Source organism: Oncorhynchus gorbuscha, linkage group LG15 (assembly GCF_021184085.1).
Source record: "Oncorhynchus gorbuscha isolate QuinsamMale2020 ecotype Even-year linkage group LG15, OgorEven_v1.0, whole genome shotgun sequence".
NCBI lineage: Eukaryota > Metazoa > Chordata > Actinopteri > Salmoniformes > Salmonidae > Oncorhynchus > Oncorhynchus gorbuscha.
In genome coordinates this window covers 85,406,995-85,423,361 of record NC_060187.1, presented here as the reverse complement: position 1 = coordinate 85,423,361, position 16,367 = coordinate 85,406,995, and the positions used below count along the sequence as shown (strand labels likewise).

At 43.6% G+C, this 16,367-nt stretch overlaps 1 protein-coding gene, 1 non-coding gene and 2 pseudogenes across 2 annotated transcripts; 3 read left to right on the top strand and 1 right to left on the bottom strand.

Annotated features, from left to right (window-relative positions):
* The first annotated feature begins 284 nt into the window (after positions 1 to 284).
* Positions 285 to 3,025, top strand: ino80c (INO80 complex subunit C). Its single transcript, XM_046303454.1, has 5 exons — positions 285 to 615; positions 1,852 to 1,968; positions 2,078 to 2,189; positions 2,391 to 2,458; positions 2,588 to 3,025. Exons 1-5 carry the CDS (start codon positions 397 to 399, stop codon positions 2,717 to 2,719), a joined length of 648 nt encoding a protein of 215 aa, XP_046159410.1. The 5' UTR covers positions 285 to 396; the 3' UTR covers positions 2,720 to 3,025.
* Positions 3,026 to 3,341: 316 nt separating this feature from the next.
* LOC123997357 lies at positions 3,342 to 10,770 on the top strand (annotated as a pseudogene).
* trnat-ugu lies at positions 6,625 to 6,697 on the bottom strand. Its single transcript has one exon. It is a non-coding gene; the product is annotated as a tRNA-Thr (tRNA).
* A 105-nt stretch (positions 10,771 to 10,875) lies between the features above and the next one.
* On the top strand, positions 10,876 to 16,040 carry LOC123998331 (annotated as a pseudogene).
* Positions 16,041 to 16,367: the final 327 nt, after the last annotated feature.

Here is a 16,367-nt window from a genome sequence, read left to right as displayed (position 1 = left end):
CTATGTTCTCCCCTCAGCAGCAGCCACTGACGTGATTGTACTGCAGAAGAGTTACAAGCTGTTAGTGAATGTGTCCTGTCCTACCAGGCTGTTGGCCTGGTGTAGGATCAGATGGGGTCCTGTGGTGGTGGTGAGGGTGTTGGGTTAGTTGGTAGGGAAATTCTTCACAGCGTAATGAATTAATAATGCAGAATAGTAGGCTGACAAACAGCCAAACAGTAGGTGGCGGCAAAAAAACACTAGTAGGTTGTATTCTGCCATAAAACCTGACAGAAGAAGGCCGTTAGAACTAGTTTTGACCCGGAAGTGATTACGAGAAAAAATATTTTCAATGACGATAGAACATGTGTTTATGAACATTTCAACCGTCTTTTTGCGTAAATCGTTTACAGAGAAATGGCTTCTCCGAACCATAGCCCGGGTGTGGAAGGGGCGGTCAGGGTAACAGCTTCGCCAGCTGGTAAAATACAGACGTTGGTTTTGGCTTCTAGCCTGGCCGGGCTCCGCGGTAAGAAGAGACCTGCTAACACCGCCACCTCTCCTGCTGTACTCGCCAGTGGGAACAACAGCAAGAAGAAGAAATGTCAGCCCATCGCAAACCCAACACAAGCACAGGTAGTTTCCCCGAAGCTCGCTAGCTAGAAAGCTACTACATACGCAGAGGAATAGACAGACCAATTATTTTTTTTATCTGATTTCGATGATACAGTAACAATACTTTTGTTGGTCGTGGTAAGGGGTCCTCCCATTACAAAAAAATACAGTTAAATCAAATTGTATTTGTCGCATGCGCCGAATACAACAGGTGTAGGTAGACCTTACAGTGAAATGATTACTTACAAGCCCTTAACCAACAATGTTAAGAAGTTAAGTAAAAAATAGAAAATCAAAGTAACAAATAATTAAACCGCAGCAGTAAAATATCAATATAATAAATAAATATCAAGTAACAATATACAGGGGGTACCGGTACAGAGTCCATGTGCGTGGGCACCGGTTAGTTGAGGTAATTGAGATAATATGTACATGTAGGTAGAGTTAAAGTGACTATGTATAGGTAATAAACAGAGTATCAGCAGTGTAAAAGAGGGGTCTGGGTAGCCCTTTGATTAGCTGTTCGGGAGTCTTATGGATTGGGGGTAGAAGCTGTTATGAAGCCTTTTGGACCTAGGCTTGAGGTAGTAGAGAGAACAGTCCATGACTAGGGTGCCCGGTTAAAGCCTCACTTCACCACTTTTTAACCTCGTATTCATCATCTCCAGATCAGTCCCAGTGAAAACTATGATCTACGTTCTGCAGTCAAAAACTCTAATCTCTTTTTTTGTTTTTCTAAACACCAAAGAGCACTCAAAAAACTTGAAAAGTAGGGAGATTACATACTGGTCGTAATGCTGGCTGCACTTTGTCCAAACTGGTTGATCTGGCTAGTTATGTAACAGCTGAGCTGTCCCCTGGGCCAAGTTCAGTTGCCAAACAACGTTGCAGATAGAAATGCCATGAATAGAGCCGACACGATCACTTATTTTACATGTCAGAGAGGCATGTTGTATAAACATAGTGTAACAGTATAACTTTAGTCCGTTCCCTCACCCCGGGCTCAAGCCAGGGACCCTCTGCACACATCAACAACTGACACCCACGAAGCATCGTTACCCATCCCTCCACAAAAGCCATGGCCCTTGCAGAGCAAGGGGAACCACTACTTCAAGGTCTCAGAGCAAGTGACGTCACCGATTGAAACGCTATTAGCGTGCACCACCGCTAACTAGCTAGCCATTTCACATCCGTTACACTGGCATACTTCTATCTAAACATTCCAAAATGTTGCATTCTGCTAAACTGACCCTGTAGGTGACTGCAGTGGAGGCGGTGTCTGAGGGGAAGGCAGTGGGCGTGTCTGACGCTGTAGGTCCAGCCACAACGGAACCAGCAGCCAAACCCCTGCCCTTCAAAGACCCAATATTTGTGGTGAGCAGACTGGGGGGGAACACTTGTGAAATGATAACTGGTTGATAGAGCATTTTCTGTCTTTCCCTCACTTGTCTTCGCCTCATTCCTTTCTCCCCCCTTTTTACAGCATTCAGGGATAGGGGGAGCTGCAGCAGGAAAAAAGAACCGGACCTGGAAAAACCTGAAACAGATTCTGGCAGTGGAACGGACTCTACCCTGGAAGATCAATGACCCCAATTGTGAGTGTGTCTGAAAGATGTTTTGGGTCAATGTTTCTGCTTTGAAAGATGTTTACAGTGAAAATGAATACCCATTTTGGGGATTTTAACAGACGGCTGTGTAACTATAAGCTACTTCTCTGTGCAGTATTACACATGACCTGATTCTTTCTGAGCCTTCTCTGATTGCCTGAATTTGACCTTTGAGCCTGCTGTGTTCAGACTACAGCATCGATGCCCCTCCCTCCCTGAAGCCAGCCAAGAAATACTCAGACATCTCTGGACTCCCCGTGAGTAACTGACACACACAAAGTCTTCACAAATGTTTATGGACTCTGTGAGCTGTTGTCATTTTGTATGTGTCAGGTGAACTACACACAAACACTCACTCTGCATTATGCTATGTGTCCATGTGTCAGGCGAACTACACTGACCCCCAGACCAAGCTGAGGTTCACGTCATCTGAGGAGTTCTCCTTCCTGCGCCTGCTCCCCACTGACGCCGTCACCGGTTACCTGGCGCTCCGCAAGGCCACCTGCATTGTTCCCTGACCGCAAGGCCTGCTGGGAGATGGGAGTTCAGCGTGTGTCTGTCATGGCCTGGGAGGGACATTGACCATTATGGGGAACAATGTCTAGGAGGTGTCTGAGACTCTCAGGGAGAGGGACCAACAGGGACTGTTACAGAGAGAGGGATCCAATGGATACCTTTGGCCCCCTTTCGACAACAAGGGAAGCACCTCTAGTGTTGAGACTATCACCCCCAATCTGGCTGATGTCATGATGGGGATGTCTACACAGACATTGTGAGCTAGCTACTGTCTACAGACCTTTTGAGCTAGCTACTGTCTACAGACCTTTTGACATTTACATTTACAGCAGACGCCTTATGCTTGCATTCACCTTATGACATCCAGTGGGACAGTCACTTAACAATAGTGCATCTAAAACTTAGGGGTGGGGTGAGGGATTACTTAACCTATCCTAGGTATTCCTTCTGTCTCATGACTCCGCTGTCCTGGGAGTTTGTTCCACCACACAGTTTTGACTGGGCTGAGCGGGAGCTGTACAGTGGTAGGGAGGCGAGCAGGCCAGAGGTTGAGTGCCCTAGGGCCTGATCAGAGCCTGGAGGTACTGAGGTGCCGTTCCCCTCACAGCTCCGTAGGCAAGCACCATGGTCAGCGGAGAGCTCAACTGGAGCCAGTGGAAGAACGGAGGAGCGGGGTGACGTGAGAGAACAGAACACCAGAGCGTTCTGGCACAGGCAGGGAGCCCAGCCAACAGCGAGTTGCAGTAATCCAGACGGGAGATGACAAGTGCCTGGATTAGGACCTGCGCCGCTTCCTGTGTGAGGCACCGGATGTTGTAGAGCATGAACCTACAGGAACGGGCCACATGTTAGTTTCCAGGACGCCAAGGTTCTTGGCGCTCTGGGAGGAGACACAATCTGTCAGACCGTGATGGCGAGATCATGAGCTCCGTCTTGCCGAGGTTCAGCTTGAGGTGGTGACATCCACACTGATATGTCTGCCAGACATGTCTGGTCACAGACCATTTTGAGCTATGCTACTGTCTACGTGGTGAGGAGACAGATTTTGAGCTCAGCTACTGTCTACTGAGACCGATTTTGAGCTAGCTACTGTCTACAGAGGAGACCAGTCTTTGAATGACTAGTCTGAAACCTGACTGATTTGGATCAAGAAGGTCACAGAGCAGACCTTTTTGAGCTAGCTACTGTCTGACACGGAGGGATCGAGTGTAGGTTTTTTCAGAAGGGGTGCAACTCTCGCTCTCTTGAGTTAACGGTCTGAGCTGAAATGGTCTCACAGACAGGTTGTTTTGAGCTAGCTCAGAGCACTCCAGCGGTGTCGTTTGACTTAGCAAACGAGGATCGGATGTCGTCGACCTTCTTTTCAAAATGGTTGGCTACACGGAGGATGAGGTGGCAAAGAGCTTCCAGATGCTTGGAATTTGAGTTGGCTTTAGCAGCAGAGACAGAGGAGGAAAATGTAGAGAGGAGGGAGTGAAAGGATGCCAGGTCCGCACAGGTTTTCCTGTCGGCTGCCCGGAGCCCTGTTCTGTGAGCTAGCTACACAGACCTTTTGAGTTAGCTACTGTCTGGAAGAGGAGACACAGACGAAGGTTTTGAGTTGAGCTACAGTGGTCTGGACAGAGGTTAGTGGAAGAACAGCATCTAGTAAAGATGAGGTCAGACCTTGAGTTGAGGCTGGAAAGAAGGACAGAGAGGAAAGAGTCTACAGACCTTTGAGTCCTCAGGAAAGGAGCTACAAGTCTACAGACCGATAAATGATTGTTAAGCTTGAAAGGGCTAGTAACTGTGACAGCATGGCTACAGATGGGTAAGGGAGAAAGAGAGAATGACCACTTGGGAGAGATGAGGATGTCTACCAGATGCTCTACAGACCTTGAGTTAGCTATCCATGTTTCCGTCAGTGCCAAGAAGTCGAGGGACTGGAAGGCAGAGGCTGAGATGAACTACTGTCTACCGGAGACCTTGAGTTAGCTACTGTCTACAGACCTTGAGTTAGCTCGAATGTCTAGCTACGTAGCAAGAACAGACTAAAATGATTAAAATTGAGTTAGCTACTGTCTACAGACTAATCAAGTCATTGAGTTAGCTACTGTCTACAGACCGTTTGAGACAATAGATGGCTAGCTAACCTAGAAATCTGTCTAGACTACACAATTATCTTTGATACAGACTATTAGCTAGTAGCTAGCTACCTGATACAACCTACGGGTAGTTGTTCTACAGACCTTGAGTTAGCTACTGTCTACAGACCTTGAGTTAGCTACTGTCTACAGACCTTGAGTTAGCTACTGTCTACAGACCTTGAGTTAGCTACTGCAATTATCTTTGATACATGAAGTTAGATAACTGTCTCAAACAGATATTGAGCTAGCTACTGTCTACAGACCTTTTGAGCTAGCTACTGTCTACTTAGATATTTTGAGCTAACTACTGTCTACACAGACCTTTTGAGCTAGCTACTGTCTACACAGACCTTTTGAGTTAGCTACTGTCTACACAGACCTTTTGAGTTAGCTACTGTCTACACAGACCTTTTGAGTTTAGTCTACAGACCTTTTGAGTTGGCTACAGTCTACAGACCTTTTGAGTTGGCTACAGTCCACAGACCTTGAGTTAGCTACAGTCTACAGACCTTTTGAGTTGGCTACTGTCTACAGACCTTGAGTTAGCTACTGTCTACAGACCTTGAGTTAGCTACTGTCTACAGACCTTGAGTTAGCTACTGTCTACAGACCTTGAGTTAGCTACTGTCTACAGACCTTGAGTTAGCTACTGTCTACAGACCTTGAGTTAGCTACTGTCTACAGACCTTGAGTTAGCTACTGTCTACAGACCTTGAGTTAGCTACTGTCTACAGACCTTGAGTTAGCTACTGTCTACAGACCTTGAGTTAGCTACTGTCTACAGACCTTGAGTTAGCTACTGTCTACAGACCTTGAGTTAGCTACTGTCTACAGACCTTGAGTTGAGTACAGACCTTGAGTTAGCTACTGTCTACAGACCTTGAGTTAGCTACTGTCTACAGACCTTGAGTTAGCTACTGTCTACAGACCTTGAGTTAGCTACTGTCTACAGACCTTGAGTTAGCTACTGTCTACAGACCTTGAGTTAGCTACTGTCTACAGACCTTGAGTTAGCTACTGTCTACAGACCTTGAGTTAGCTACTGTCTACAGACCTTGAGTTAGCTACTGTCTACAGACCTTGAGTTAGCTACTGTCTACAGACCTTGAGTTAGCTACTGTCTACAGACCTTGAGTTAGCTACTGTCTACAGACCTTGAGTTAGCTACTGTCTACAGACCTTGAGTTAGCTACTGTCTACACAGACCTTTTGAGTTGGCTATTGTCTACAGACCTTTTTAGTTGGCTCTTGTCTACACAGACCTTTTGAGCTACTGCCTACAGACCTTTTGAGTTAGCTACTGTCTACACGTCTGAGTTGGCTGTCTACAGGAAAAACAATAGTGAATAACTTGACCTTCCTATGATGATTTCTCCTTGATCTGTCTGAAATCATGTGTTTGTTATGTTGCTGTATGATGATAGTGTTGCTACTTGTTTTATCTGCCCTCTAAGATAACACAATATTGTTACCTGTTTTTTAATGTATTTAAAAAACTAAATACTTATCATCCTTACTGAACCAACTAGTTGTGCCACATTCTGTAATCACCTGCTGTAATGAGATTTGACAGCTTTAAAAGATGACTTTCTCTTTCGGACGCTGTTATCTTTCTGCTTGGGAGCAAAACTGGGAGATGAAGTAGAGAAGAGACTTCCTAATGTGTTTTCCAGGGCTGTGTTAGTTTGAGTTGCTGGCTAACTGTAGAGAGCAACAGTACAATGGCTGCTGCGTGACAACAGGTGCTACTGGGTCACATATCAGCTGGGCCAAAATATGTCAGGCCCCAGCGAGAATTGAACTCGCGACCCCTGGTTTACAAGACCAGTGCTCTAACCACTGAGCTATGGAGCCTTACTTGTATAGCAACGCAGAGAATATGCTATTTAATTACCACACCCCTACTGGCTACAATGCAGATGCCACACCTCAGTAATATGTCAGACTCCTTATATAAATACAAGTAACGATAGCTGCCGGTATGATCCCACAAAGCCTTCTGAACCACCATTGTAAATGATATCAAATGAGTACCACATTGAGATATACTAAGACCCAAGATGAGGTTTAGGATTATCAATGACAGTTGGGCAGAAAGATTACACCGAGCTTCCCAGAGACACAAGATTATGCTGGATCTCTGCTTGAGTCTTTTATCGTTCAGTCTAGTTTGAACCGTGAACTGTGTTTGACCATTCAGATAGCTTTGATTATGAAATTCTTGACTGGGCCAGGAAAAACAAACAAGATTTCGAAGGGTTTATCAAAAAGCTAATAGAAGACTTGATTTATCCTGCCTTCTAAAATAGAGAAATAAAGTAGGTGATGTGACACTGCCTCCTGGTGGTATAAAGTGTTTAAAACAAGATTATAAACTGTGGTTCAAGTCCTGAATGCTGATTGGCTGACAGCCGTGGTATATCAGACTATATACCACTGGTATGATAACATCTATTTTTACTGCTCGAGTTACGTAGAATGTATGCACACATGACTGTAAGTCGCTTTGGATAAAAGCGTCTGCTAAATGGCATATATTATTATTATTACGTTGGTAACTAGTTTATAATAGCAATAAGTCACCTTGGTGGTTGTGGTATATGGCCAATATCCCACGGCTAAGGGCTGTATCCAGGCACTCCTCTGCGCAGAAGAACAGCTCTTGCCGTGGTATGTTGGCCATATGCTACACCCCTTTGTGCCTTATTGCTTAAATATAGTGCCAGAGTCCTCTATAAAGGTTGCTACGCACAGAAATCGTACGTCACTTTAAGCAAACTTTGATTTACCAAAAAATAAAAACTTGACGGGAGACGGTGCGGTCCTCCATGGACACACACAAACTCGAGAAATTAGAAATTACGACTCTGATGGCAGAAGGATGGAAACTCAAGAAACGCTTTGAAATTAATACCAGTGTGTGAAATAAATGGAAATATTACCTTATGGTATGAGTTACCTGGAGTTCACACACACGAAATACACGATTTAGGGACAATACAAACGGAGATATGTTTTTGCAAAGAACCCCTCATGTTGTCCAGTTTAATCGGGAATCATTTAATCGGGTCTGTAATTATCAAACAAATCAAATTGTATTTGTCACATACACATGGTTAGCAGATGTTAATGCGAGTGTAGCGAAATGCTTGTGCTTCTAGTTCCGACAATACATGTATTCTCAAATACTAATGTGAACAGTCCAAATTCTGTTTAAACTGGAGCCGTTTACGATGCCTCAGTATGGCAGATACGAGTGCACAGTTTCATATTGTTATCACATGTTCGTTGCGCCGAACTGTCAGTTACAATCAGGGTAATTACCACACCTGAAGGTGTTACGCAATTGGGTAGCTTTGACAATCAAATTGATGGGTATTAAAACGCATGCAATTACAATGCGTAATGACGCACAATGGCTGCTGTGGCACTGTTGGAAGATTTGGCGAGAGCGACTTTTCAGAGACCAGCAATATCTACTGGCCAATGATAAGGAGCTGGTTCCCACTACCAAGAGCTGTTCTCTTGGATCTGTGTTGTAGTGGGCCCAGCTTTACAGAGAAGCGCCAGCAGAAACAAAGTTAATAGCGTTGATGGTGTCTGCGTTTGCAGGACTGCATCTGTGAGGACACTGCCGCTGGAGGGTTGTGACGCACAAGGTGCAGTGGAGACGCCGGGGCAGAACACTGTAAGGCGATGCACCTTTTGACCTCCACTTTTTTCGGACCACCTTTTCATTTCTGAGCCAGCAGCATTCACAGCGTCCGCCACATGTAAAGCCCCACTATGTCCACCAAAGCAAATATTTTCTTTCTTCATCCTCCCCTACAAGAACTTCAATTTCACACTGGGTGAAATGTTTCTTTTTATTGCCTTTCTGTCGAGATTTGTTGTCATGCAGTCAGTATGGAGGAATATCAGTTAGTGGCGTTTCACTGACTATTTATAGGCAACTATGGCGGTTAAAAGGGTGGGACTAGACGCTCGCTCACGTGCGCCAAATTTCGAGTTGATTGTGATTTCTAACGGGAAACCGGCGTGGGAAGTGCATACGCACTGTTAAAAATCAGAATATTTTTGTATGTAAGCACTTTCTGTGTTTTGTCCGTACGCCACCTTTTGACGTGAATCCCCCGCCCAGTTTTATAAATGAGGCATCTGGTCTGTAAACGGTTTCCTCCTGGATACAGAGTGAGAGTGAAATAAATGTTCTGATTGGTTCTAGTCTAGGTAATGCATGTTCAGCAGTAGTATCTGTAAACGAGCGGAAGGACCAGCACTGGAGTTGTCAGTGCCTTGTTCTCGGCAGAGTTCTCCCACACGCTCACGAACTGAGACATGAACCTCTCTGTGGCTATTGTCTTTCTTACTGCGGTCGTCTGCACTTCGGCAGAAAGTAAGTATTTTATTGATTTTAATGCCATTTGAATTAGGGCCAGGGTCATATTAATTTATTCAAGGTACTGGGTATATGAAGTGTGATAACGGTTTAAAATAGACTTTGAACCAGTATTTGGTTCAATCACTTTGTAAAGATTGAAGCTGATGTAAATGATTTGGTGTATTTATCAGTCAACTGAACTTGTATGTTATCTGTTTGGGTTTCCAGTTCCTCATGAGACCGTCTATGTGCAGGGCTGTCTTGAGAAGACAAAGGTGAATGCACCAATTTGTAAGTCGCTCTGGATAAGAGCGTCTGCTAAATGACTTAAATGTAAATGTAAATGTGGAGGCGGAGGCAGAGCTTCAGGTGGATGGGGAGGAAGTGGTATATGCTGACTTCCAGAGTGGACAGGAAGTTTGGACATTGCCTGAGTTCCTGGGGCCATTCCCAAGCTCCACTGTTCGTAACTTCTACAAGAATGCCGTCAAAGGCAGACGATTGTGTCAGGATGCCTTGGCTCTTTGGATATTAGAAGAATGCAGATGCCCCTGAGAGCACCATCCACCCCAGGGCTGAGGAGGTGCTGGGGGTGGAGAACACCCTAATCTGCTTTGCCAATCATTTCTACCCCCCCGCCTGTCAAAGTCCACTGGACCAAGAATGGCCTGGAGGTGCCTGAGTGAGCGTTTCTCAGTCGGTACTATCCTAATAAAGATAGAACGTTCCACCAGTTCTCCAGCCTGAGTTTCACTCCACAGGAGGGGGATGTCTATGCCTGCACTGTGGAGCACACAGCCTTGGAGGACCCCAAAACCAGGTTCTGGGGTGAGAAACTGTTTCTCTAAATAGGGTATTTATTAAATTATCTTGGGTATTTGGAAGCCTATCAGATATAAGAATCTGAAACTCAGGGTAATGTTTCCTCATAAACTATTGCCACTGTAATATATAATAGTTGAAATATGTATTTCTTCAATGTGTTGATGGCACCACTCTCCTCTTGTCCCCCAGAGATACATGAGGTGAGTGGGTCCAGTGCTGGTCCTGCTGTATTCTGTGGAGTGGGCCTGACTCTGGGACTGTTGGGAGTGGCTACCGGAACATTCCTGTACGTCAAAGGACAACAGTTTCACTGAATTGTGACATATATGAAATCTAAAAAATCCTCTTTTGCAGTTGTAGGTAAACAATGTGACAGAATTAGTGGTGTACCGCAGTTTCATATTTTTTGTTGAGGGGGGAAACCGCTAACGTCGTACAATTTTACACATTTTGTCACTGGGCAAAGAAAAATAGGCAGTTTTATAACTAATCTCATGCTATTTTGCCATGAGGCTGAGAGAGAATGTTGCTGTTTTGAAGCTAATTTCCTGCAATTCTACACATTGCCATGGGACAGAGAGAAATGTGCATTTTTTAAAGCACATTTCCTGCTATTCTACACATTTTGCTCTGAGGCTGAGAGAAAAGGTTGAAGTTTAGCAGCTAATTTCCTGTCATTTTAAACATTTTTGCCATGGCTTATGACATGTTCATATGTTATCTGGGGGGGGGGGGGGCTGACCTCAAGGTTGTTCCCACCTTTTCTTTTGGAGAGGGGGGGGGTGGGGTTGGTACGCCAGTGCAAATAATATTATTAACTACTCTGTAACGGTTTAATTTTTTGCCTGTCAATAAAATCTTTTTTTTCCGGAAAACAAAGGTATCATAAATATGCACTCAACATGAGACGTTTAACAATAATAGACACATGAATGGATCACATTCATTAATTGTTCCCGTCTTTTACATTGTACACTGCAAATAGGTAATTCCCCCCTCTGTCATCAATACTTACATGATCAAACTTTAATGTCATTTCACCATTTACTACTAACTATCAGTTGTGTGGTAAACAGGAGGAAGTATGAAGTTTTTTTCTACAATGTACTGAAACTGTGTGAGAATGGGAGAGCATGTCTGAGCTGTTGTGGGACCAATACCATAGAAACTCCAACAAGACTGTAAAGTAGTAGGTTGGTTAATATTTACACACAGTGACAGGAATAAGAGTTTTATTGTATGCAATAATTGGTATGGGACTTTGCCTGGTGTCAAATCAATAATCATAAACAGGGTCGGGTAGGTTACTTTCTAAATGTAATCCGTTACTAGTTAAGTGTCATTGTAATCCGTAGCGTAACTTTTGAATTACCCAAACTAACAGATTACGTTCAGTTACTTTTGAATTACCTTCCCTTTAAAGAGGCGTTAGAAAAAGACAAAGGATCCATCCAACACATTTGGTGTGTCAGTGGTCTCTGACTTGTGGTCATATTCGCTCAGGCAGACAAACTTGCACAATTTTTCAACGCTGAATTGAATGAAATTGAGAAAACAAAGTGTCAATGTATTTTTTCACAAACATTGATTCTGAATTTAAAAGTAATTCGAGATGTAATCTAGTTTTTCAAAAGAATTTGTAATCTGATTGCAATATTTTAGCTGGTAATGTAATTACACAGTCATGAATTGCAGTGCTTTGTGATATGCTTAGTGAGAGAGAGAGCATAGCAATATTATAACCAATTACTTCCTGAAAGACTTTAGAGCTGTTTCACTACTGGACTGACATTGGTCCATCCAATCTGATTCCTCATTCTGTTCCATTCTGTTATAGACACAGGCCAACATTAACCACATAGAGACACAGAAGGAGGTATCTAACTCTTCTCGTTCTGAGAAGTAAACATGTCTGTGCTGAATCTCTCGTCCATCCACCTATTGCTTCTCTTCTCCTCTCTGTCTGGAGTAGGTGAGTAAAAATCTGCTCCTGTCCTATAGATGTGATCAGGTTTGACAGGAACCACAGAATGACTTTGAATTGATCAAGATACACAAAGTTAGTCCAAAGTCTCAGTTATCGTCTTGAGCTTTGCAAAATGACTGCCATTATAGACACTTGTAGTGGTGAGAGTCAACATTAATGCTGTTGTTTGTGGTCTCTGTACAGAGAGACTGAAGGGATTGAAGTCTAGTGGTGGAATAATCACCCACTTGTGATACATGAGTAAAAATATAGATACCTTTTTAATAGAAAGTTACTCAAGTAAAAGTGGAAGTCACCTAGTAAAATACTACTTCAGTAAACGTCTAAAAGTATTTGGTTCTAAATATACTTAAGTATCAAAGTAAATATAATTTCTAAAATATGCTTAAATATCAATAGTAAAAGTGTAAATAATTTCAAATTCCTTATATTATGCAAAGCAGACAGCACCATTTTCTTGTTTTTAAAATTGACAGATATCCAAGGGCGCACTCCAACACTCAGACATCATTTACAAATGACGCATTTGTGTTTAGTGAGTCAGTAGATGACCATGTGTTCTCTTGACAAGTGCGTGAATTGGACCATGTTCCTGTCCTGCTAAGCATTCAAAATGTAACGAATAATTTTGGGTGTCATGGAAAATGTACGGAGTGAAAAGTACATTCTTTTCTTTAGGAATAACTCCAGTATGTATTGATATAATTTCACAGGATTTGTTTTTGGATGGAAGCTGTAGAGATTGGTAAGAAATGGCCAAATGTAGCCAAATATCTTATTCATCCATTTTAGTTTTTTTTAAACATTACATGACCTGGTATGATGGTGGGTTGATCAGTTATACAGTTTAAATCTGTTGTTTTTGCTGGGGGTTTTGCCCAAATTTTACTTTTAAAGTAACTGTCCAGTGTTTCCAGATTTCTATGAAATATGATATATAATTAATTACAATAAGTGTGAAATCGTTTTCCATTCAGGTTTGGAATGGTGTGGGTGTACCCCGTCAACAGAATGGTGTGGGTGTACCCCGTCAACAGAATGGTGTGGGTGTACCCCGTCAACAGAATGGTGTGGGTGTACCCCGTCAACAGAATGGTGTGGGTGTACCCCGTCAACAGAATGGTGTGGGTGTTCCCCGTCAACAGAATGGTGTGGGTGTTCCCCGTCAACAGAATGGTGTGGGTGTTCCCCGTCACCAGAATGGTGTGGGTGTTCCCCGTCAACAGAATGGTGTGGGTGTTCCCCGTCAACAGAATGGTGTGGGTGTACCCCGTCAACAGAATGGTGTGGGTGTACCCCGTCAACAGAATGGTGTGGGTGTACCCCGTCAACAGAATGGTGTGGGTGTACCCCGTCAACAGAATGGTGTGGGTGTACCCCGTCAACAGAATGGTGTGGGTGTCAACAGAATGGTGTGGGTGTCAACAGAATGGTGTGGGTGTACCCCGTCAACAGAATGGTGTGGGTGTACCCCGTCAACAGAATGGTGTGGGTGTACCCCGTCAACAGAATGGTGTGGGTGTCAACAGAATGGTGTGGGTGTACCCCCCCGTCAACAGAATGGTGTGGAATGGTGTGGGTGTACCCCGTCAACAGAATGGTGTGGGTGTTCCCCGTCAACAGAATGGTGTGGGTGTTCCCCGTCAACAGAATGAGTTAACAGAATATTCACTTTTAAAAGGGAGATTTTCACTGGACAGTTACTTTAAAATGGCAACATTTTCTCTCAGACTCTCAGACTCATGTCAAACTGTGTAGAGTAGCAGGAAACCTGCTTTAAAACTGAAGGGAAAAAATCTGAAGAATAGCATGAGATGAGCTATAAAATAGTTTTTTTTTTCTCTGTCCAAAATTTGTAGAATTGCAAGAAATCACATTAAACTTCAAAATTGTCTCTGATTCATGACAAAATGTGTAGAATAACAGTATAAAGCTGCAAAATGTTCTCTTAGCTGTTTTTCCCCCCCAAAGTTCGTTTTCCCTAAAAATTATATTCATTTTTTTTTTTCATTTTGGGGGGAGGGGCCTTCAACTTTCCACTTATACTGTGTTTTCAAAATACCCCTCCAAATATCCCTCCAAATAACCCTCAAGAGAGGCATAATAAGTGATGTCAAGCTATGTACAATCGCAGGAAATGCAATGCCCCCCCCCACCTCCAATATCTACACTACAATTTCACCCTTGATTTAAGTAGTGGCCAAAGTGTGTCATCCTCTGCGTTCTTGTAGTCGTGCACTGATGAAATCGTGCACTAAACATGTTTGTATTTTGATAAAGAATTATTCCATCTTATATTTCTATAGACAAAGATACATGAGTGAAATCCACAGAATGTATTTGTTTTCTCTGGTCTGTTCATCAGATGATATTATGAAAGAAGATAAACGAGACCTCCAGATCTCATCTTGTTTGTGACTGTTTATTTGACAGATGGCTATTTTGGACACTTTGAGATGAGGTGTCGTTTCAGCTCCGAGGAGCCCCGTGATATTGAGTTTCTGCTGCAGGTCTACGGCAACAAGAAGTTACTGGGACAATACAACAGCACAACAGAGAAATGTACGGTCTACACACAATGGATGAAGAACTTCACTGAAACGGCCTGCAAAGGCCCTGCTTTTCTGGCCGCGAGGAGAGACGAAATGAAGAAATACTGCAGCAGCAACGTTCCTGTGGTGTATGGGTACTTACTAGAGAAGGCAGGTGAGTGAATGAGTACATACTCAATGGTAGTGATAAGGAGGAGTACATACTAGATGAGATGGCTGAACATCATGAAAAGAGCATGAGGCGAGCCCTGAAGAACCTAGTATGTTCTTCCCTCTCCAGTTGAGCCCTACATCAGGCTGAGGTCAGTGGAGCCGTTCAGTACCAGACACCTGGCCATGCTCGTGTGCAGCGCCTACGACTTCTACCCCAAACCCATCAGTGACATGGCTGAGGGACGGACAGGAAGTGACCTCAAATGTGACTTCCACAGAGGAGCTGGTCAATGGGGATTGGACCTACCAGATCCACTCGCACCTGGAGTACACACCCACACCTGGAGAGAGAATCGCCTGTATGGTGGAGCACTTCAGCCTCACTGAGCCCAAACTGTATGACTGGGGTAAGTGTGTGTGTGGACTTGGAGTGTCTGAATGAGATACGAGTGCTTGGGAGGGAGGGTTTATAAGTCTATTTATTATAAGATGCATGTCTTAATTGTCTGTGTGATTACAGACCCCTCCATGCCGGGTCCTGAGAAGAATAAGATGGTGATTGGGGCCTGTGGGCTGCTGCTGGGGGTGGTCTTTATAGCAGCTGGACTGATCTACTACATGAAGAAATCTACTGGTGAGGAGACACAGGCTATTCTATGTCAAACCAACCAAATACTTTAAGTCCAAATTTGAAATGCAACTTTGTCTTTTTTGTTCTCTTTCAGAAGGACGAGTGTTGGTGCCGACCATGGTGCTGCCAGAAAGTTATGGCACCATCTAGTGGTTCACACCAGTCTTCCTTCTGAAGGTTGTGATCTGAACTCACTTAATTAGTCTGGGTACCAGTCTTTTTAGCTAACATTCCACTCCTTGTTGCATTTTCCGTGACATATGCCAAGGAGGTCAAGTAGTGGAATGTCAGCTAAAAAGACTGGTACCCAGACTACCACTTAATAATTCCAAGCACAATGTCTTCTCAGTCTCCCAGGCCTTTTGCATTGGAGGAGAGGTTGCAGCCAGAAACTCCCAAGGCCCTTCTATGGGGATCAGAATCCCGGCATTCAAATCAAGAGTTTACCACCGAGTGGCCAACTTGATCAAATCTATGTCCACATCCTGTGCGTCTGAGACATTAAACCTAGGTTATGATTTTGTAAGGAATTTTCAGATGCGACAAACACGATTGGTTTATGGAATTGTTCATCCTTAGGTTTTGATTCTAATTCTTGTTTCTATTGGCAACTGATATTATTGTTAACTTGGCTTTGTCTTTTATTAAAATAGTTTTATTTTGCAGTTTTCATTTGTTTGGGTATTTGTTGATAGATTCGCAAGGGGTAGGCTATATTTAACCAATAAGGTCCAAGGAGGTGTGGTATACGGCCAATATACCATGCCAATGGGCTGTTCTTTAGTACGACACAACGCTGAGTGCCTGGATACCGCCCTTAGCAGTGACATATTGGCCATATACTACAAACCTCCAAGGTGCCTTATTGTTATTATAAACAAGTTACCAACATAAATATGACTGTAAACAAGAAATGTTGCATCATACCCATAGTTCAGGTCACGTCCCACTGCTTAGACGCTGCCAGATCTTACAACACCTAGATAGGTATTTTA